This window comes from Cervus elaphus, chromosome 10, assembly GCF_910594005.1.
Source record: "Cervus elaphus chromosome 10, mCerEla1.1, whole genome shotgun sequence".
Taxonomy (NCBI): domain Eukaryota; kingdom Metazoa; phylum Chordata; class Mammalia; order Artiodactyla; family Cervidae; genus Cervus; species Cervus elaphus.
This window is the reverse complement of record NC_057824.1, coordinates 50,315,467-50,338,735: the sequence shown is the minus strand read 5'-3', so window position 1 is coordinate 50,338,735 and position 23,269 is coordinate 50,315,467. Positions and strand designations below refer to the sequence as shown.

Below are 23,269 nucleotides of genomic sequence, written 5' to 3'. Positions count from 1 at the left end.
AGTTCTATTCCCAGTTTTTTAAGGAATCTACACACTCTTCTTCATGTGGCTGGACAGATTTGCATTCCCACCAACAGTGTAAAAGAGTTTCCTTTTTTCCACACCCTCTCCAGCATTTATTGTTTGTAGACTTTTGATAATGGCCATTCTGACTCGTGTGAGATGATACCTCATTGTGGTTTTGATTTGCAGTTCTCTAATAATGAGTGATGTTGAACATCTTTTCATGTGTTTATTAGCCATATTTATGTCTTTGGAGAAATGTCTGTTTAGGTCTTTTGCCCAGTTTTTGATTGGATTGTTCATTTTTCTGGTATTGAACTGCATGAGCTGCTTGTATATTTTGGAGATTAATTCTTTGTCAGTTTCTTCATTTGCTACTATATGCTCCCAGTCTGAGGGCTATCTTTTCACCTTGCTTATAGTTTCCTTCATTGTGTGAAAGCTTTTAAGTCCCATTTTTTAAATTTTTGTTTTTATTTCCATTACTCTGGGAGGTCGGTCATAGAGCATCTTGCTGTGATTTATGTCAGAGAGTGTTCTGCCTTTGTTTTCCTCTATTTATAGTTTTTGGCCTTTCATCCATTTTGAGTTTATTTTTGTGTATGGTGTTAGAAGGTGTTCTAGTTTCATTCTTTTACACATAGTTGACCAGTTTTCCCAGCACAACTTTTTGAAGGGACTGTCTTTTCTCCATTGTATATTTTTGCCTCCTTTATCAAAGATAAGGTGTCCTTGGTGTATGGGTTTACCTCTGGACTATTTTGTTCCATTGATCTACACTGATTTCTGTCTTTGTGCCAGTACCATATTGTCTTGATGACTGTAGCTTTGTAGTATAGTCTTCTCTGGTGGCTTAGACAGGAAAGAATCTGCATACAATGCAGGAGATCGGGGTTCAGTTCCTGGGTCAGGAAGATCCCATGGAGAAAAAAATGGCAACCCAATCCAGTATTCTTGCCTGGAGAATCCCATGGACAGAGGTGCCTGGAGGACTGTAGACCATGGGGTCACAAAAAGTCAGCCAGGACTGAGTGACTAACACTTTCACTTTCTTTCAGTATAGTCTGAAGTCAGGAAGATTGATTCCTCCAGTTTCATTCTTTCTCAATATTGCTTTGAAAGCATTCCCTCTAAAATCAGGAACAAGACAAGGGTTCCCACTCTCACCACTACTATTCAACATAGCTTTGGAAGTTCTAGCCACAGCAATCAGAGATGAAAAAGGAATCCAGAGTGGAAAAGAAGAAGTTAAATTCACACTGTTTACAGATAACATCATCCTCTACATAGAAAACCCTAAAGATGCCATGAGAAAATTACTAGAGCTAATCAATGAATATAGTAAAGTTGCAGGATATAAAATTAATACACAGAAATCCCTTGCATTTCTATATAATAACAATGAAAAATCAGAAGGAGAAATTAAGGAAATAATCCCATTCATCATTGCACCAAAAAGAATAAAATATTTAGGAACAAATTTACCTAAAGAAACAAAAGACCTCTATACAGGAAGCTATAAAACACTGATGAAATAAATAAGAGATGACACAAATAGATGGAGAACTATACCGTGTTCTTGGTTTGAAAGAATCAATATAGTGAAAATGAGTATACTACCCAAAGCAACCTATAGATTCAATGCAACCCCTATCAAACTACCAACGATATTTTTCACAGAACTAAAACAAATAATTTCACAATTTGTATGGAAACACAAAAGACCCTGAATAGCCAAAGCAATCTTGAGAAAGAAGAATGAAGCTGGAGGAATCAACCTTCCTGTTTAATCATTTTTAGTGGAAAAATTCAGACTGTCTCTTTCTTTTCGAGTTAGCTTCTGTACTTCATGTCTTTTAAGGAATTTGTCCACTTCCTCTAAGTTATCTAATTTATTGGTGAACCTTGTTCCTGGTATTCTTTTAATGTCAACAGTAATCTCTCCTCTTTCATTGGGATGCTACATATTTGAGTTCTCTCTCTCTCTTTTTATTTTTTTGGTCTATCTAGCTTCAAAGGGCTTCCCTGATAGCTCAGTTGGTAAAGAATCCACCTACAGTGCAGGAGACCCTGGTTCAATTCCTGGGTTGGGAAGATCCACTGGAGAAGGGATAGGCTACTCACTCCTGTATTCTTGGGCTTCCCTTGTGGCTCAACTGGTAAATAATCCACCTGAAGTGCAGGAGACCTGGGATCGATCCCTGGGTTGGGAAGATCCCCTGGAGAAGGGAAAGATACCCACTCCAGTATTCTGGCCTGGAGAATTCCGTAAACTGTGTAGTCCATGGGGTGATAAAGAGTTAGACAAAACTGAGTAACTTTCACTTCACTAGCTTAAAAGTTCTTTTCAAAGAATTAGCTTTTGGTTTCATTGATTTTCTAGATTGTTTTTATTCTCTCTGTTTCATTTGTTTCTGCTCTTGTCTTTATTAATTTCTTCTTCTAGATTTAGGTTGAGGTTGCTCTTCCTTTTTCAGTGAGTTAGGGTGGAAATTTAGGCTCATGACTTGAGATCTTTGTTCTTTTTAAAAGTAGATAATTGCTACACCCGTGCGGCGCGGGATGGGAAGGGGAAAAAAGGGGGGAGAGGGAGAGACACCCCCGGCCGGGTCGGCGGCGTCGTCTCCCGGGGGTGTGTTGTGTCCCTCTTCCCGCCCGGACCCTCCCCGCCACGTCCCTCGAGGTTGGGTTTGGGGGGTGGGAATGGGGGCGCTCCGCGCGCCCCCACCCCCACCCCACGCGCCTTCGCCCGTGGCGCCGGCCACGACTGCCTTCCTTTCCCCACCGGCCTGCGGGACCGCACGTTGTGGGTCCTCCGGTCGCGTCTCGCGGGCTGTGCGGCGTGACGGGTTGGCGGCTCCCCGTCGCGGGGGCCGCTCGCCTTCCCCCGTCGCCTCCCGCCGCCGGCCCTGGACTGGGTCTGCCTCGGCCGGTCGCCGGTCGTCCGCTGCTCTGGGCCTGCCGCGCGGTCGCCAGGCACCTCCCCACGCCCGCCCTCTGAGCCTCGGGGCTTTCTCCCACCCCCGCCCCCCAACCACGTCTCCTGCGGCTGTCTGTCCGGTTCTCTCGCCCTCTCGCCCGCCCCTTACCGCTGTCGTGTGTCCCCCTGCCCGCTTGGCGCCACGCTTCCCGTTGGAGCCCCTTCCCTTCTGCCCTCGGTGGTGGTGGGGGGGAAGGGTGCCTGGGAACGCGGGCGCGGGTTAGGGGGGGCCCCGGTGGACGGGGGAAGAGAGTGGGACGGGGTTCCCGGGAAGGGGGCCGGAGTGTGCGAGGTGGGGGGGGCGGGGAGAGGAGAGCTCTGCCCCGTTCCGGGGGGAGCGGGGAACGTGTGGGGGTTGGTCGTCTGGCGTCGGCGGGGACCCTCCGGGCGCGGTCGGACCGGTGCACGGTGAGGCCCCCATGCGTCACGGGCCGGCAGCGCCGAGGCCCGCGGGCGGCCGCGGGTGTGTGGGGGACGCGGTGGTTTTGGTGGTCGACGTCGGGGCGGTGGCCCGTGGGGCGCGCCGTGCCCCTCGCCCGCCTCCCCCTTTCCAGGTACCTAGCGCGTCCCGGCGCGGAGGTTTAAAGACCCCTGGGGGGGTCGCCCGTCCGCCTTGGGGTCGGGGCGGTCGGGCCCGCGGGGAGTCGGGAGGTGCCTCCCGTCTCCCCCAAACTCCGCCGTCCCCCTGAGGGGCCGGGGTGGCGCGCGGCGTGGCGCGCCGCGGTCACTGCCACTGCGAAAAAGAAAAAGAAAAAAAAAAAGTAGATATTTACAGCCTTAAACTTTTCAATGAGCACAGTTTTTTCTACATCCCATTCATTTTGGTAAGTAATAGTTTCATTTTAATTTATTTCAAAGTAATTCCTGGTTGTATTTTTTATATAGTATACAGCTCATTGTTTATTTAGGAGTGTATTGTTTATTTTCCATGTATTTGTGAGTTTCCCAATTTTGGTTATTGATTTTTAATTTAATTCCATTGTGGTTAAAAGATATATACTGTTTTATTTCTATCTTGAATGGTTTTTGCATCAAATGGTTAATTAGAGTAGCACACTATAGTGTGATTTATCCAAAGAAATTCTAATCCAATAGATAAAAAACTATGAAGGTAAGGAATATAATCCGGTTTTTTCTGATCATTCCAAAAGGCCGAACGGACCACTGATTTCACTACAATAGTGATGGCCCCCATAAGTGGACTTGGCCTTGCTCAGTCATTGGCTTGTATGTCTGAGCAAAAGTCACACAGGAAGTGATTCTGGTTGAGAACTCTGGTATCTTTCTCTGATTGATAGAGCAAATTATACTTGCTGTGTAAATTTTGAATTTTCACTGTGCTTTTCTGTTATCTCTTCTCTATAGTACTCTTTCCATTCCTTGTCCCAATCTTTGAAGTATTAAATATCACCATATTTCCAAAAAGCGCTGTGAATTTTTTGACAAAATCTGTAAAAAGGATAAAAGAAAGTCGCCTCAAAGATAATCAAAAGGTAAAATCTGGTGGTGTTTACATGAGGGTATTCACTTTTTGAAAATTTGTTCATCTGTACGCATAAGATTTGTGAACTTCTCTGCATTTTTAAAAAGATACGTAGAGAAGTATAGATTTTAGAACTGGGGGGTTATTAATATATCATTGTGGAGGGATGAGAAAGGTTGAGATTGGGGAAGAAATAAGAAAATGGACCAGAGAGTGACAATTAAATTTAATAGTAGGCATGCACATTAGTATGTCATTGCATAAGTATTGTTGAGGTGAAAGCTTTACCACTTCCATTCAATAAACTGTTAAAGGATAAGAATTACTGTTTAAAAATGATTTTACTGATATTATAGATGCCCCAGATGTTATACTGGTAAAGAATCACTTTCAATCCAAGACTCCTATATTATAGATTGTGTAATGGAAAGCCCCATCAGGCAGCTGGTGGAGTGAATTCTGTGTTAAATTGGAGCCCTCTCCTAGTCTGGCATGGGCATGGGGTCTTCTCTGGGCCATGAGGCTGCAAGCTGGTTAACCCATCTTTGCCTCCATGAAGCCTGGAGGCCAGCACAAGCATGTCTGCAGGTCAGGGGGAGAGAAGGTTTTGTACCCAGTATGTCACTGAAGGCTGTATAGAGTTCTGAAAGGGTCAAGGCCTTGAAGATGCTTCTATACAAGCTGCCAAAGTACTTTGTAAATGTGAGGGGATTTATTTGTGTGGTAATTCATTAGGAATTAAAATTGGAAGGAAAAAAAGGATTAAAGTCATTGATTTTCTCCTAAGCAAACAGGTGTGACAGAAGAGACAGGAGGCAACTCTTTGGCAAGGAAGCTGTTTCAAAAGCCAGAGAAACCAAAGATCAGAGAGAGTGAGGACCAAAAAGCAGTTGACATGGTGGCTGGGTTTCTCTTTGGGAAACGTCGTGTTCTCTGAGATCTGTAGGTGAATGTTAGTTCACTGAGGACTCAGGGAATACCAGTCAGACTTCTGCTCTTTATGGGGCCATAATCTCACAAAGGAAGTTAAATACTGCACTCCTGATTTATCTATGACTTCACAAGTAACTTTCTATCATAGAAATTTTTTTTCTGCTTACAGCCACGTGTGGACTTGCTTCAGTTGATGATTAACTCTCAGAATTCCAAAGAAACAGACAATCATAAAGGTAACCAAGGAGAGCTTCAGAGGGGCCACAATGGGGAGACACAGAGGTAGGGGGAAGTTCTGAAAATGTGCCGGAAGTTTTCTAGGCAGAGGGGAATTTCTGCCAAATTGAAGAAAGACACTCGTGCAGAAAGAAAGAGTAGACTGTGGTACTTCCTGGAAGTTTGCAGGCGCAACTTTGTTCAGAGCTGGAAGAACAAGTATAACAAGGATGTCATGCTTAGAAGTCAGTTATGATGTAGATTACTTACAGGTGAACCTCTGGGAAGCTTGGTTCCAATATCAATTCTCAGGCTCCTCCAGACCCACCAAGTCAGAAACTCTGCCTGGAAATTTGCATCAAGGCTTCATCCCTTCATTCATCAGGGGGCACATTGCCCCAGTGTTGGTGACCTTAAGTTGGAACACTTTTAAACTTGTGTTCACCAGCTTACTCTACTGTAAAGTGTATTTTTCCCCCCTTTGTCATTAACATGTTACTTCTGGGAGAAGCCTTTGAGACTGTAAATATTCTGTTCCTCTTCAAATTGTCACCCACTGATTTTATCATTCATGGATGGTTTTTTACTGAAACCGTTGTAACTATGATGATTACAACATGATGCCTTTCAAAACCCATCATTCTTCTGTGTTTATGAGCTGATGTTCTTTCATGGGGAGAGCTCTCCATTCTCCCCCAATCATTTATTTATTTATATCAGTATAATCTTATATATAACTAACTTACTCACTCACATCACTCTTCAATTTAATTTTCAAATTGTCAGGTTTGTCCACTGGAGCCCTTTCAAGTGGGCTCCTATATATATTTTACTTTTTTTCTCCTTAGACATTTTTTTCAATAGGCGATTTTTTAGCAGAAATTTAAAAAGCATAATTGAGTGAAGAATAGAGAGTTTACCAAAATACATTCTGCCCCCACCTACATACAGCCTTCCTCAATATCTGAAGTCCATACTGGAGTGATACACTTGTTATAATCAATGAACCTACACTGATACATTATTATCACCTAAAGACAATAGTTCCCACCTGGGTCCAACATTGGTATTGTACATTCTGTGGGTTTTGATAAATGTATAATGATGTGTGTCCATGACTGTAATGGTGTTCAGAGTATCCTGTATCTTTTTCATTTATCATTTTCCAAGAACTTCCTCACTTCCTAATGTAAGGCATTCCAGCTTTCTCTTCTATTTCCCCTGGAATAAGCCATTTCTCTAAGAAGTTCTGGTTCCATTTAGTGAGAAATGGTGTTTAGAACCCAACATTTGGGTTCTAGGAATGCTCATTGCTTCTAGGGTTTCTTTGCTTCTAGATCATCTCAGTGGACAACTGTCAGAACACCAAATATTTCTACACTTATGTAAAAATAAAAAAAGATTTCTGTGTCTACCACAAATCACTGATATAAACATGCTCCCTCTCTCTCAGACAAAAAGACCCTGGTGTGTTTTAATTCTATGACATGAATACTCCTATATGATTAATCTGAAGCTACCAATGGATTGATAACCATATCACAAAATTATGAATTTTGTAAAATTTGTTCTTGAAAGCAGGGATAAACTGGCTGCATCCCATTCTCAATATATCTATATCTGTTTATATACCTACTTATATCTATCTATTATTATATCTAATATTTTTCTAAGTACATGATTCAATACAACTTTCTGTGATGAAGGAAATATTCTGTATCTGCTCTGTTCAATATAGTAATCACTAGACATAAGTGTCTGTTGAGGACTTGACATGTGACTAGTGCCACTGAAACCTGAATACTAAATTGTAATTAATCAATTAAAATTTGAAGAATCATATATTAGCACAACTCTAAACTTTGACTATTACGCAGTTTATGCTAACTGGAGAAAAAATTTATGGTTTGGATGGTTGAATTTGTTGACAGTAGCATCACAGATATCATCACTGGGGAATTAGAACTTTGTAGATCTTTATTGCACTCATTTTGCATTGCTTTTATTGCTAATCACTTGTTTGGGGCAGGTACTACGTTGAGTTGAGTGCTGTCAGTAACAAAGATCCTACTTCAGTCCCATCAAATAGCTGAGAGCCTGAGAATGCTTGGTCTCTCGGGAGAAAATAAAAATGGAGACCAGTGTATAATCACAGGGCTGTTTGGTAAGAATAAAGAAAAGCAGAAGGAGCGGTTGTATAGTGAGAGGATGACGTTCAGGCCAGAGTTGAATCAGCATTGCTCATTCTATTCCCTGGACCTAATTTTTCTATATTTCACACTTGCCTATGTCCTTATATGCACACATTCTTTCTTCTGCTATTTTAATGCCAATGATTAGACTAGGATCATCACAACTCTTCAAGTTTTTTATTGATTTATGTAGCGTCTGTACATATCTTGAACATCCCCTTGAAGACTTGTGCCCCAGGTCTTCTATCACCTGATGACTCTCAAGGGCACAATCCATGCTTCTCAGGCTACATTGTGCACACACATCTCCACATCTCATGAAAGTTCATGTGTTGTTTCCATAGTTCTAGGTTTTTGGGATTTGAGACTCTGAATTTGTATTAGGCTTCTAGATCCTGCTCATGCTTCTGGTCCATGGACCACTCTTTGAGTAACAGGAGTTTAACTGTAGCCCAGTATTATACTCTTATGTTCCTGTAAACAAGTTTTGATAAAATATAACTTAATTTCCCCTACCATATAGCCTTAGTATTGTAAATCTCTCGAAAAACAAAACAAAACAAAATCAAACTGTACCTTAAGTGGAATAATTTAAAATATTCTAGAAGGGAACAGTACTCCATTTTACTTGGAGCTAAAGTTCTTTTACAGTTTTCTAAGGGACATACTGATAACACTGTAGATTTTAGACAGAAGAGCTATCTCTTGAAATTACCCAGCTGTGTTGGTGGGGCTGTGGTATTGCCAGGAACAGAGGGCCAAGAATAGTAGAGACTTGGGAAAAACTGGATTAAGACAGCTCTTGGCTTTTTCTTGGCTTTGTGAGGCAGACACAGTGGAAATCGCTCTCAGTTTGATTCTGAATTGCTTTTACATTATTCCCCTAAGGGTTTGGGAATTACACTGAAATGTCTCATCATCTTAACTGTGATTTTTACATTGCCATGCTTTACCTAAAATGTCTTGACTTTCTTTTTAGCTCTCTCTGACCAAGAACTCATGGCCCAAAGTATTATCTTTATTTTTGCTGGCTATGAGACCACTAGCAATACTCTTTCCTTCCTTTTGTATATTTTGGCCACTCACCCTGATGTTCAGCAGAAGTTGCAGGAGGAAATCGACGTGACTTTCCCCAATAAGGTGAGTGATGATACCTGGAGAGAGAGGGGGCAGGTGAGGCCTTAGCATGATTGTCTTCTCCCTCCTTATTAGGAGGTTTTGGCCCAAAGCATAAGCATCAAATCATTTACCTCCATTCCCAGGTAGTACATTGGAAAGGAATCCAATCCTCCTGCCAATGCAGGAGATGCGGGTTCAATACCTGGGTTGGGAAGATCCCCTGGAATAGGAAATGGCAACGCACTCCAGTATTCTTGCCTGGGAAATCCATGTACAGAGGAGCCTGGTAGGCTACAGTCCATGGGATCGCAAAGAGTTGGGGAAGACTAAGCAATTGGGCACCACACATTTAGGAAGGATGTATAGCATACAAAACAAAGGGAGAAAACATAAGTACTTCATGCTACTCACAGCAATATAAGTACTTTGAAAAAAGTGCTGGTCCAGAGTTATCAGAATAATCCCAACTAAAATTCACAGAACTTCAGTGGCATCACTTACTACTCTGGTGTCTGAATTTGTTGTTGTTCAGTTGCTAAGTCGTTTTGGACTCTGTGACTCCATGGATTACAGCATGCCAGGCCTCCCTGTCCCTCACTATCTCTCAGAGTTTGCCCAAGTTCATGGTGTCTGCACATTTATTGATGTTGGCTGGACTTACTGTGGTCTGTGTGTTGGCTGATCTTGGCTGCCCTTAGCTAAGTTGGACTGACTCAACTCCACACATGCTCCTCACTTGTCTCAATCTCCACATGTCTGCTTCTCAAGGCAGTGGTAGATGTCATGAGCAAGAGGCCTAATCCCATGGGTGACTTTCAAAATTCTGCTAGCCTTACAGTTAGCGAGTATTCCACAGGTTCAAAGTGAGCCACCTGACCAACCTGAGTCAGAATGGGAGGGCATCGCAGAGTTAAAGGCAAAGGGAATGGACAGAGGAAATGGTGGAGAATTGGGACCATTAATTCAGTCTACTGCCCTGAGTAAACTATAGCCTAGGTGGAGCCTGGTGTACAAGAAAGGATATACAGTAGGAAACAGAGGACATGAGTATGAGACCTGACTGGTTTTGGACAAGTCTTATGACCTTTCAAATCCTAGGTCCTTCAAATACTTTGTAGGGTCTGCATAAATTAGAGAGGATATTTCTTCTCTGATAAATCCCATATTGGGATTCTCTTGATTACAAGAAGATCGAAAAGCTGTTAACAGACCAAGACTAGCTAAGGCATTACATTCTCTCCTTTTTATAAGAATACTTAACAATAATACTACTACTGGCTAATATGTACTTCTTACTATATATGTCTGTTCTAAATACTTTGTATTTATGAATGTGTTTAATTTTTGAGAAATTATTAGTCAGGAGAGGTGGGTTATTCCTCAGTAATGGACAAGCCCTGGAATCTCAGGGGCTTTCATAGCAAAGGTTTACTTCAGTCTATGTCTACAGACTCAACATGGATTGTTAGTGGAGGATGGAATGGATAGCTCTGCTTCACAGAGTCACTCAGGAAAACCGACTCAGAGCTTCCGCCATCTTGTAGCTGCCTTATCCGGAACATGAGACCTTCTTGTCATCTGTGGAATAAGGAACGCGAGAGTTGCTTTCCAGGGTTCAAATGATTTGTCTCTGAACTGACATAATCACCTCACAGCCTGTTGGCTGATTTGGCCTTGACTTCAAGTGGAATGGGGAAAATGGGGCCGACTTGGGTGCTGGGTGAGCAGTGAGTGTCTCTGCCACACAGCCTTATGGAGTGTCAGCCTCAACTGTCTCCGTGTGTCACATGAGAACCTGAGCCACAGGGAGATGGAACACTTCCAGGCACTAGTCGTGTGCCTGCTGGTGATCTATGATCCATGCTGTGATCCATGGGGTTGGCTCCTGAGGCATTCTTACCTTCTACAATGCTGCTCCTTAAGTATAACCCCACTTGACAGCCATGTATCACCCCCAGTGGTCTCAAATCTCAGCCGAAACTGGAGTTCTTTGTGGTGTGTGGAGAGCTGGTCCCTGGGGCTGGAGTGGCTTGTTTAGACCTTCAGACCTTAGGGTCACACCCACAGGGACAATAGGAGACTCTTCTAGCAGCAGAGGGTGGGGTTCTGATCCTCTTGTAACTTCCTTGCATCTGAAATTGTGTTCTCATTCATTTGCAGATTTGGTTTAGAAAGTTTCTCCCCAAGTTATTTATAGAGTTTTCATATATTGTTTCTGGACTGTATATGTATAATGAAGAGAATAAGCAATCAACAGTATTTATCTAAGAACCTATATGTTGAATAGGGTATTTGCTCTGTTACACCTTCTTTCCTTTGTACAGATGTATGGCCTCATTTTAAAAAGAAATTGTGACTTGGCCTTTTTCACTTAAGAGTAAGGGTCCTAGTCTGTTGGTCATGTTTGTTCTCATGAGAGAGAAAATACACTTCCTGATAACCTGTGGTATTTCACACTGTTTAGACGATTGTCCCAAATTTCTTCTATTGTCATAACTACTGTACCGTCAATGGGCATTGAGAGGTCAAAGGACATGATAGTAATGTCTATAAATACTAAAAGGTCCTTTACCAATTTAAATTATTCCCTGGAGCTCCTAACATTTCAATAGGACTATATAGATAGCGTTCAAGGGTGATCCAAATTCTTTTTAATTTATCAAAATCTGTTTTTCTCTTCCCAGGCGCCTCCAACCTACGATGTCCTGGCACAGATGGAGTATCTTGACATGGTGGTGAATGAGACTCTCAGAATGTTCCCAATTGTTGTTAGACTGGAGAGGGTCTGTAAGAAGGATGTGGAAATCCATGGGGTGTCCATTCCCAAAGGGACAACAGCAACAGTGCCAATCTTCGTGCTTCACAGAGACCCAGAGTTCTGGCCAGAGCCTGAGGAGTTCCGTCCTGAAAGGTACAAGACTCCAGGGAAGGGGACCCCCTCTGATCCAGTTGTTCAGAGCGTATTCTGACAACCCTTATTATGGGTGACGGATATGTGACTGTACAGTCATTTTTATTTTACGACTTTTTATTGTTAAATGTATTTTCTTGTTTCAAGAATGACATTATTTGATTAAAAACTTTACCAACCATAAACTAAAAGAAAAAGAAAAATTTAGTTGTGTGCATTCCTAAAACCTTAAGCTTCTTTGTTGTTTAGTCACTTAAGTCATTTCCGACTCTTTGTGACCTCATGAACTGTAGCCCACCAGTCTCCTCTGTCCATGGGATTTTTCCAGGCAAGAAGACTGGAGTGGGTTGCTATTTTCTTCTCCAGGGGATATTCCTGACCTAGGGATCGAACCCACATCTCCCGCATTGGCAGGTGGATACTTTGAGCCACCAGGGAAGCCCAATATCTTAAGATAGGCCTCATTAATAGTGCAATGTAAATCCTGTGGACATTTTTCTATGCATATACAGATTGTTAAAACTTAGAATGGCATACATATAGTGTGATTTTTTCAATTACTTACTATATTTAACAGTAAACTATAAATGGCATTCTGTGTTTTTAAAATATATATATAATTGTTGCATCTGCTATAATTCACTTAACAGCTATATTATTTTAGGTGATTTTGTTTTTTTTTTCCTTAAGTTTTTCTGTCCTCCTTAGCTCTTTGAATTCATCACTAACGTTCCCACATTTCCATTTCTTTAAACATTGGCTGCTGTTTCCTCTATTATTATTTTAGGACTGTAGGCTGAAGACCTAGAGGTCTCATCCCAGGTGGTTCCAGCAGCCTCAATGAGGGTGAGGAGACATAGGTGTCCTGGCTGTGTCTGTGGCTGTAGACCTGGGCCAGCTCCCTTTTTCCTCCATGTTTTTTGACCTTCCAAAAAGAAGTCCCCTGCTCTCTAGACATCTAGACACCCCCGTTGGAGAGGTTAAGCATTGTCTTCTGGGAATTCAGAGTCGTGTTCTGGTTTGGACACAGATTGGATCTGAAAAGAGTTGATGCTCTTCCATTTATTTTATGGTGAGAAAAAGTTGTATTGAACATTTTAGGGCACTATCTGGGCACTTTTATGAGCCCCTGACTATAAGCTCCGTGATGGGAGGGACTGTGTCTCGTTCAACCTTTAGTCCCTAGTGCTAGCATAATCTGTACTCATAGCATTGTTGAAAGCAGAGTCAGAGTCCACCAAGTCCTCTGTTCTGGACCAGGGAACCTCTGTGTCTCCCTCAACCTCAGCAACTTCAACTTCCCCTTCTGCAGTATCAGGAACCTAAAACAAGAGCCCACTCACTGTATTACCCTTTGATTCACTCAGCCATCAAGCAGAGAGTTAGTGCTCACCTGTGTGCGTCAGGGTCTGGGCCAGGGAGTGAGAAATCCAAATGTTAAAGCAGATTATAAAGAGTTTTTGACATATACACAGTATAGTTTATAGTTACAGGTTCTATGAATCATGTTTAGTGTATCAGTAAGTGTCCATTCCCTGTTCAACAGCCTTCAACCCAGGTCTGCAGCACTCAGATGCTGCCCTTTGACTAATTTCCCATGTAGCTGCAGTCACATTATCTGTATTCTTCCAGAATATTTTCCATAATAGGACTGTTTAAAATATACAAAACCAAATGCCATTATTACTTCTCCAAATCCAAATTTGAGGAGTCAAATTTGAATAAAGCAGAGGTCTAGCCATCATGGACTTTATCGGTTTGTGGAACAGATAGACAAAAAAATCAGTGATTGTACCAGAGTAGAGTAAGAGTCATATGCCCTCATAAATCTACTGACCTCAGCAACCTCTGAGTGTGGGAGAAAGAGACATACCCACACAAGAGGAAGCAAAGGGAAAACAACAGAAAACTAACAATTTAAATACTCAAAGATGTTTCTGCTGCTTCCTTCGTCTCTGAGCACATAACCAATGTCAGTGCTTATGGAGGCAGGAACCCACTCTTCCTTCAATCAGTCTCATTTCCTAACTGCCTTTCAAAGCGTGAGCATCTCAGCAACTTGATTGTAAATTTCATATTTATAGATACATTTTCTTTAAACAGCCTTCATCTTATTTTATCACCCAGACTGAAAGCTCCTGTAGGATCTGGGGAATGGGAAGGCTTTGGGGCTTACCTTTCTCACAGCAAAATCACCACAGCAGGATTCAGTCACCCACCCACAGGAGTCTCCCTTATGCTACTGGTTGAGGGTTTAAGTTAAAACTTCAGACCTGAAGCTCCTGTGATTTTTCTGTTTCATTCACTTGTTTCATCTACTGTTGTGGATTCAGGTTCAATAAGAAGAACAAGGACAGCATAAATCCTTATGTATACCTGCCTTTTGGAACTGGACCCCGAAATTGCATTGGTATGAGGTTTGCCATCATGAATATGAAACTTGCTCTTGTCAGAGTCCTGCAGAACTTCTCCTTCAAACCTTGTAAAGAAACACAGGTTAGCAGTTAACTATCTGCATAAATAATGTTTTATTGGGAATTTTTAAACCGAGATGTATTTCTCTGTGTCTATAAATTGTATCTATAAGACTTATCCCTGGAGGGCTAGGTCTGTGGCTTCATAAAGACCCAACTGTAAAGGTCATCTAGAGTCAAGGCAGTTAGCACGACATGACTGTACAAAGTCAGTGAACTTGAGCAACTTTTAAAATTTGGTTTCATGTCCACTGGAAGGAAGGAAAATGTTGTACAAAGTCATGAGAGCAGTGATGACCATGTTACAACTTTTCAGTGATGCCATTCTCCATGGGAACTTACAGAAGCTCTCCTGACAGTGATTCTCAGCCACTGTTTGTATAAAGAAATTACTGGGGAGCAATATCCCGATGCCGAGGTCATCTCAGACTCTCTAAAATAATTCCCCCAGAGTGTGGCGTTGAGGGCACCCCCACTGATCCTCCTGTGCAGCCACAGTGGTCCCTGAGTGAAAGCATTTCTACCGGATGGGAAGGCTTCCCACAGCCCCTCACCTGCCAGGGATCCTGCTGCCATCCAGCTGGGCCCCCTTTACATTCTAACAATGACTGTGTGTCCTTCCTGTCCACCCTCCAGTCCGTTCTCCCCCTTCGAGTTCCAGTTCAGTCCCGAGCCCCTCCATGCAACCTGCCCGTCCAGGCCAGAGCCCACTCTCCCCTCTGCTGTGTTTACAGGCACCACAGGCTGGCCTCATGGGGCCTACCACCTAACAATACTGCATCACTGAACCAGCCAGTTTGGTTCTTTTGTTTCCTTTGTACCTAACAAGGTCTTTTACTCTGTCCCCTCATTTTATTCCTTCCATAAATGCTCAGTGGTGCCTTGATGTCATCGGGCAAATGTTTAAGGAGTGACTTGCAGTTGATTAGAACTCTTGGACACAAATACGGAACAGTTTGAACTTTAAAAATTTAACAGATGTCATTTGTGTGCTTGCTTGTTTTATGTGTGTCTGTGTGTCTATCTGCAGGGAAAATGCATACTATTTGAAAGGTTTTTTTTTCAGTTTTATTTATTTATTTATTTACTTTACAATATTGTATTGTAATTGTATTGTACAATATTGCCATACATTGACATGAATCCGCCATGGGTGTACAATTTGTTGCAGTTATAGCAAGACCTGGAGTCACTCTCTGAGGCACACACAGAACAGTTGGCATTGAGTCATCTCAAGCATATCCCTAAAATAAGGCTTATTTCTAGGAGTCATACATTTAATAAGCCACTGCTCCCTTTGAGTAGCTTTCTCAGGGAAGAGGAGGATAAAGATGTTTCCATTTTACTTGCAGGCGTCTGTGTGGGCGTTCTGTAAGTGCCTGCACACAGGGGACTCAGCCCTGAGGGAAAGGGGGCCTTGGGAACACCTGGGAAGGGCAGATGCCCCTGGCAAGCTCCACCCAGTACCCCATGGGCTGGAGCTTCTCCCTCCACAGCTCCTTGCTTGTCCTTCAGTCATCTGAGGTTAGAAGGTCACTCTCTTGGTTCCCCCAACACAGAAGCAGTGACTGGGTGAGAAAGGGGCTAAAAATCTCAGACAAACCGCTGTAGGTCATCAGAACTTCACCATTTGCCCTGCACTTGGAACCAGGGGATGTTTAAAAAAAAAACAGGCATAATGCTTCATAGACATAGTGCTCAATTGATATTTTGTGCAATGAATGTTTTCACTATCTAGTCTTGACAAAACTTATAGAGTAAATATAGAGAATCAAAGATAAAGAAGGGGAACTGGATGAAAGTGATCAAAAGGTACAAACTTCTGGTTATAGATAAATAAGTATTAGAATTATTGTGTAAAACATGATGATTATAGTTGACATTTTTATATAGTACAAGAGAGTAGATCCTAAAAGTTCTCATGAGAGGAAAACAGTATTTTTTTCTTTTTCTATCTCTTATGAGTTGATGGATGTTAACTAAACTTACTGTGGTAGTAATTTCACATATATGTAAGTCAAATATTTATACTGTTGATCATTTATATCTCAGTAAAAGAGGAATTAAAACAATTTTTTAAGGTGAATGGTAAGGGAATAATAGATATGACTTTATGCCCATGTATTTTATAACGTACGTTAAATAGATCAATTTCCTGAAAGTCATAAAGTGTTAAAGTTTAATCAAGGAAACATTGGCAGCCTGTCTGTCCCTATAGCTATTAAACACACTGAATTTTAGTTAAAAAAAAATCAAATATACACGATGTATAGCTTGTATATTGTTGTAAAGCCTTCTTGTCTGTAATGTATCTTGTCTACCTTGATTCTGTTGTTGGCAGCACTTCATTCATTGGTTCTCTTAACTGTTGCAGATCCCCTTGAAAATAAACCGTCAAGGCATTATAAGACCAGAAAAACCCATTGTTCTGAAGGTTGTGCTCAGAGATGAGACCATAAGTGGAGCTTGACTTCCCCTAAGAACCTGGGCTTCGTTCTTCAAGGAGCTGTGTCCCAGAATTTCAGGGAACTTGATTTACTTTGTGATAAAACTCAGAAATAAAGATGGGCTTCATCTATTGTACTTGCTGGATGACTAGAGTATCTGTACATTCATTTAGCTTTCTCAGTGTTTGTGTGGTGTTATATGTTGTGTAACATGAAAGAGGCAACTAATGAGGGCCAGATACGTACACTCAGCTTATCTGATTCTCAAAGGACCATATCCACCCACCCTCAGTTAGTAACATCTACTCCTTCAGAGCACTGATCAAGAAAGAAAAGTGTCTCATCAGTTTTATCAGCAAATTAACGAAGACAAGAATTATTGTGGTGACTAAAGTTCTGACATTTTTTAATAAATCAGAGGTTTTATTTTATATATTTCAAACCAAATATTTCATTGAGGAACTCTGTAAACATCTCTTTACAAAAGTGTTATCTGATACCATCCTGTACTTTAGGGTAATATGTACAACTAAATCAAGGATAACCAGTGACTAAACACTTAGCCATCACAATTCCTGGTGGGTGGGGCCTTTTTCAAAACTGCTGTTTGTTATATTACATAGGCAAGAATTAATCCATAGTGTTTTGCTCATTTCTTAGAACGTATGAAAGTGAAAGTCGCTCAGTTGTGTCCAACCCTTTGTTACCCCATGTACTATATAGTTCATGGAATTCTCCAGGCCAGAATAATGGAATGTATAGCCTTTCCCTTCTCCAGGGGATTTCCCCAACCCAGGGATTGTACCCAGGTCTCCCGCATTTCAGGTGGATTCTTTACCAGCTGAACCACAAGGGAAGCCTATAATACTAGAGTGGGTAGCCTGTCCCTTCTAAAGTGGATCTTCCTGACCCAGTAATTGAACCAGGGTCTCCTGAATTGCAGGTGGATTCTATACCAACTGAGCTATCTTTCATGGTTTAAATCTACTTTTTTGGGACACATATTTTCTGAAACAGCAGCCACACATATGTTATTAGTTTTGATTAAAAGTTTTCATTTCATCTCCCCTGATATTTCTTGAAAGCAGGAAATAGGTTTTCTTGAACTGTCTTTGTTTTCCACCCTCAATTGCCAACTGTCTTAACATAATGAACGTGGAATAAAAGATGGTTGATTGATCAGTTGATTGGGGAGAAAGGCTACAGTCACCGGCCAGTTTCAGTTGATATCAGAAGCTGCACACAGCCTTTCCTTTCCCTTTTCTGCCCCTTCTATCCACACCCTCTTCCTTGCTAGGGTTTTCCTAGATAGTCCAGTCCTAAAGCCATTGGGGGAGCACAGAAGGTGGATAGCCTTACCCTTCAGGGTGTGGGCAGAGAAGGGGGACTCAGTGGCTCCATGTTGGAGATTGAGAGGGGACAGTGTCCACAGGAGCCAGCATGGGTGTGGGTGTCCAGGCAGGGAGCAAAGAGTGTCTGCTCAGAAGAGTGGTCTGGCCAGGGCTGTTCAGTTCAGTTCAGTCACTCAGTCGTGTCCGATTCTTTGTGACCCCATGAAGCTGCAGCACGCCAGGCCTCCCTGTCCAACACCAACTCCTGGAGCCCACCCAAACTCATGTCCATTGAGTCAGTGATGCCATCCAACCATCTCACCCTCTGTCGTCCCCTTCTCCTCCTGCCCTCAATCTTTCCCAACATCAGCGTCTTTTCAAACGAGTCAGCTCTTCGCACCAGGTGGCCAAAGTATTGGAGTTTCAGCTTTAACATCAGACCTTCCAATGAACACCCAGGACTGATCTCCTTTAGGATGGACTGATTGGCTCTCCTTGCAGTCCAAGGGACTCTCAAGATTCTTCTCCAACACCACAGTTCAACAGCATCCAGAACCTAAATAGGGTGTGGAGAACCATGGAGGGAGAGGAGGATATTAGGGGTGGAAATAGACTAAGTGGCAATAGCTACACAAAGGGAGGTTGATTAAGCAAGTTAAACATATTATGGATAATGGAAGACAGGTTTTTCCCTGTTAAGAGAAGGCAGTCCCTGGTCCAGGAAAGGGGAAACCAGAAGAAACCCCGTGGAGTCAGAGATTGAAACTGCATGTGTCAGTGTACATCCTTGCTTTTCTTTGTAGACAGATGATAGCTAGTTAGTTGGATGATATACTACAGATAGACAGGTGATATAGATAGATAGATGACAATATAGATAATGTGTGTCTGTGTGGTAGGTGGGGGAAGGTAGGGTTGGAGGTCCTGCTCAGGGCCCTGAGCTCATACAGACCCCCCTAGCCCCAATTAGATTCCAGGAAATAATGTCTTGAACATTTATGACTCAGTGGCTCCTCACACAGCAGGTGAAAAAGGAGGCATTTAAACATAATTAGAAGGAAAAAGGTGAAGATTCAGAGTCAGCAAACTCCCAGCCTTTTATTTATTTTTCAACTACAACTTGAACTCATGTCTCCTTTTGCTAAGAAACAACACAGATCATAACTTGTGCTTACTCTTTTTATGCTTTAATTAATTTATTTATTTTAATTGGAAGCTAATTACTACACAATATTGTAGTGGTTTTTTTTTTTTTTTCCCATACATCGACATGAATCAGCCATGGGTGTACATGTGTTCCCCATCCTGAACCCCCCTCCCACCTCCCTCCCCATCCCATCCCTTAGGGTCATCCCAGTGCACCAGCCCTGAGCACCCGGTCTCATGCATCCAACCTGCACTGGTTAGTTGTTTCACATATGATAATATACATGTTTCAATGCTATTCTCTCAAATCATCCCACCCTCACCTTCTCCTGCAGAGTCCAAAAGGCTGTTCTTTACATCTGTGTCTCTTTTGCTTTCTCGCATATAGGGTCATCATTGCCATCTTTCTAAATTCCATATATATGTGTTAATATACTGTATTGGTGTTTTTCTTTCTGACTTACTTCACTCTGTATAATAGGCTCTAGTTTCATCCACCTCATTAGAACTGATTCAAATACATCCTTTTTAATAGCTGAGTAATATTTCATTGTGTATAGAAACCACAGCTTTCTTATCCATTCATCTGCCAATGGACAACTAGGTTGCTTCCATGTCCTGGCTATTGTAAACAGTGATTCGATGAACATTGGGGTACATGTGTCTCTTTCAATTCTGGTTTCTTCCGTGTGTATGCCCAGCAGTGGGATTGCTGGGTCATATGGCAGGTTTTTTTTTTCCATTTATTTTTATTAGTTGGAGGCTAATTACTTTACATTATTGTAGTGGTTTTTACCATACATTGACATGAATCAGCCATGGATTTACATGTGTTCCCCATCCCAATCCCCCCCTCCCACCTCCCTCCCCATCCCATCCCTCTGGGTGATCCCAGTGCACCAGCCTTGAGCACTTGTCTCATGCATCCAACCTGGACTGGTGATCTGTTTCACCCTAGATAATATACATGTTTTGATGCTGTTCTCTCAGATCCTCCCATCCTCGCCTTCTCCCATTGAGTCCAAAAGTCTGTTCTGTACATCTGTGTCTCTTTTTCTGTCTTGCATATGGGGTTACTGTTACCATCTTTCTAAATTCCATATATATGTGTTAGTATACTGTATTGGTGTTTATCTTTCTGGCTTACTTCGCTCTGTATAATGGGCTCCAGTTTTATCCATCTCATTAGAACAGATTCAAATGTATTCTTTTTAATGGCTGAGTAATATTCCATTGTGTATATGTACCACAGCTTTCTTATCCACTCGTCTGCTGATGGGCATCTAGGTTGCTTCCATGTCCTGGCTATTGTAAATAAACAGTGCTGTGATGAACATTGGGGTGCACGTGTCTCTTTCAATTCTGGTTTCCTCGGTGTGTATGATGCCCAGAAGTGGGATTGCTGGGTCATATGGAAGTTCTATTTCCAGTTTTTTAAGGAATCTCCACACTGTTCTCCATAGTGGCTGTACTAGTTTGCATTCCCACCAACAGTGTAAGAGGGTTCCCTTTTCTCCACACCCTCTCCAGCATTTATTGCTTGTAGACTTTTTGATCGCAGCCATTCTGACCTGTGTGAGATAGTACATCATTGTGGTTTTGATTTGCATTTCTCTGATAATGAGTGATTTTGAGCATCTTTTCATGTGTTTGTTAGCCATCCATATATCTTCTTTGGAAATGTATGTTTAGTTCTTTGGCCCATTTTTTGGTTGGGTCATTTATTTTTCTAGAATTGAGCTGCAGGAGCTGCTTGTATATTTTTGGGATTAATTCTTTGTCAGTTGCTTCATTTGCTGTTATTTTCTCCCATTCTGAAGGGGCTGTCTTTTCACCTTGCTTATAGTTGCCTTAACTGTGTAAAAGCTTTTAAGTTTAATTAGGTCTCATTTGTTTATTTTTGCTTTCATTTCCATTACTCTGGGAGGTGGATCATAGAGGATCCTGCTGTGATTTATGTCAGAGAAAATTTGCCTTTGTTTTCCTCTAGGAGTTTTATAGTTTCTGGTCTTACATTTAGATCTTTAATGCATTTTGAGTTTATTTTTGTGTATGGTGTTAGAGAGTGTTCTAGTTTCATTCTTTTACAAATGGTTGACCAGTTTTCCCAGCACCACTTGTTAAAGAGATTGTCTTTTCCCCATTGTATATTCTTGCTTCCTTTGTCAAAGATAAGGTGTCCATAGGTGTGTGAATATTTCTCTGGGCTTTCTCTTTTGTTCCATTGATCTATATTTTTTTTCTTTGTGCTAGTACCATACTGTCTTGATGACTGTAGCTTTGTAGTATAGTCTGAAGTCAGGCAGGTTGATTCCTCCAGTTCCGTTCTTCTTTCTCAAGATGCTTTGGCTTTTCGAGGTTTTTTGTATTTCCATACAAATTGTGAAATTATTTTTTGTAGGTCTCTGAAAAATACCGTGGTAGCTTGATAGGGATTGCATTGAACCTATAGATTGGTTTGGGTGGTATACTCATTTTCACTATATTGATTATTCCTATCCATGAACATGGTATATTTCTCTATTTGTGTCCTCTTTGATTTCTTTCATCAGTGTTTTATACTTTTCTATATAGGTCTTTTGTTTCTTTAGGTAGATTTATTCCTAAGTATTTTATTCTTTTCATTGCAATGGTGAATGAAATTTTTTCCTCAATTTCTCTTTCTGTTCTCTCATTGTTAGTGTATAGGAATGCAAGGGATTTCTGTGTGTTAATTTTATGTCCTGCAACTTTACTATATTCATTGATTAGCTCTAGTAATTTTCCGGTGGCATCTTTAGGGTTTTCTATGTAGAGGATGATGTAATCTGCAAACAGTGAGAGTTTTACTTCTTCTTTTCCAATCTGGATTCCTTTTATTTCTTTTTCTTCTCTGATTGCTGTGGCTGAAACTTCCAAAACTATGTTGAATAGTAGTGGTGAGAGTGGGCACTCTTGTCTTGTTCCTGATTTTAGGGGAAATGCTTTCAATTTTTCACCACTGAGGATAATGTTTGCTGTGGAGTTTTCATATATGGCTTTTATTATTTTGAGGTATGTTCCTTCTATGCCTGCTTTCTGGAGGGTGTTTTTTTTTTTTTTTATCATAAATCGATGTTGAATTTTGTCAAAGGCTTTCTCTGCATCTATTGAGAAAATCATATGGTTTTTATCTTTCAATTTGTTAATGTGGTGTATCACATTGATTTCCAATTGCTGAAGAACCCTTCCATCCCTGGGATAAAGCTCACTTGGTCATGATGTATGGTCTTTCTAATATGTTGTTGGATTCTGTTTGCTAGAATTTTGTTAAGGATTTTTGCATCTATTTTCATAAGTGATATTGGCCTGTTCAGTTAAGTTGAGTCACTCAGTCGTGTCTGACTCCTTGCGACCCCATGAAGCGCAGCACACCAGGCCTCCCTGTCCATCACCAACTCCTGGAGTCCACCCAAACCCCTGTCCACTGAGTCGGTGATGCCATCCAACCATCTCACCCTCTATCATCCCCTTCTCCTCCTGCCCTCAATCTTTCCCAGCATCAGGGTCTTTTCAAATGAGTCAGCTCTTCGCACCAGGTGGCCAAAGTACTGGAGTTTCGGCTTCAGCATCAGTCCTTCCAATGAACACCCAGGACTGATCTCCTTTAGGATGGACTGATTGGCTCTCCTTGCAGTCCAAGGGACTCTCAAGAGTCTTCTCCAACACCACAGTTCAAAAGCATCAATTCTTCGGTGCTCAGCTTTCTTTATAGTCCAACTCTCACATCCATACATGACTACTGGAAAAACCATAGCCTTGACTAGATGGACCTTTGTTGGCAAAGTAATGTCTCTGCTTTTTAATATGCTGTCTAGGTTGGTCATAACTTTCCTTCCAAGGAGTAAGCGTCTTTTAATTTCATGGCTGCAGTCACCATCTGCAGTGATTTTGGAGCCCAGAAAAATAAAGTCTGACACTGTTTCCACTGTTTCCCCATCTATCTGCCATGAAGTGATGGGACTGGATGCCATGATCTTAGTTTTCTGAATGTTGAGCTTTAAGCCAACTTTTTC

The 23,269-nt window shown here is 41.7% G+C and overlaps 1 protein-coding gene across 2 annotated transcripts in view; it reads left to right on the top strand.

Moving 5' to 3' along the window:
* LOC122701844 (cytochrome P450 3A24) overlaps positions 1-16,911 on the top strand; it is a 44,755-nt gene extending 27,844 nt beyond the window's left edge. For both annotated transcript variants that reach the window (XM_043915229.1, XM_043915228.1), the window contains exons 8-13: positions 4,349-4,476; positions 5,569-5,635; positions 8,787-8,947; positions 11,611-11,837; positions 14,171-14,333; positions 16,686-16,911. In XM_043915229.1, the coding sequence (XP_043771164.1) occupies positions 4,349-4,476; positions 5,569-5,635; positions 8,787-8,947; positions 11,611-11,837; positions 14,171-14,333; positions 16,686-16,781 (842 nt within the window). In that variant the 3' untranslated portion in view covers positions 16,782-16,911. The remainder of the gene's footprint in view (positions 1-4,348; positions 4,477-5,568; positions 5,636-8,786; positions 8,948-11,610; positions 11,838-14,170; positions 14,334-16,685) is intronic.
* The last annotated feature ends 6,358 nt before the right edge of the window (positions 16,912-23,269 follow it).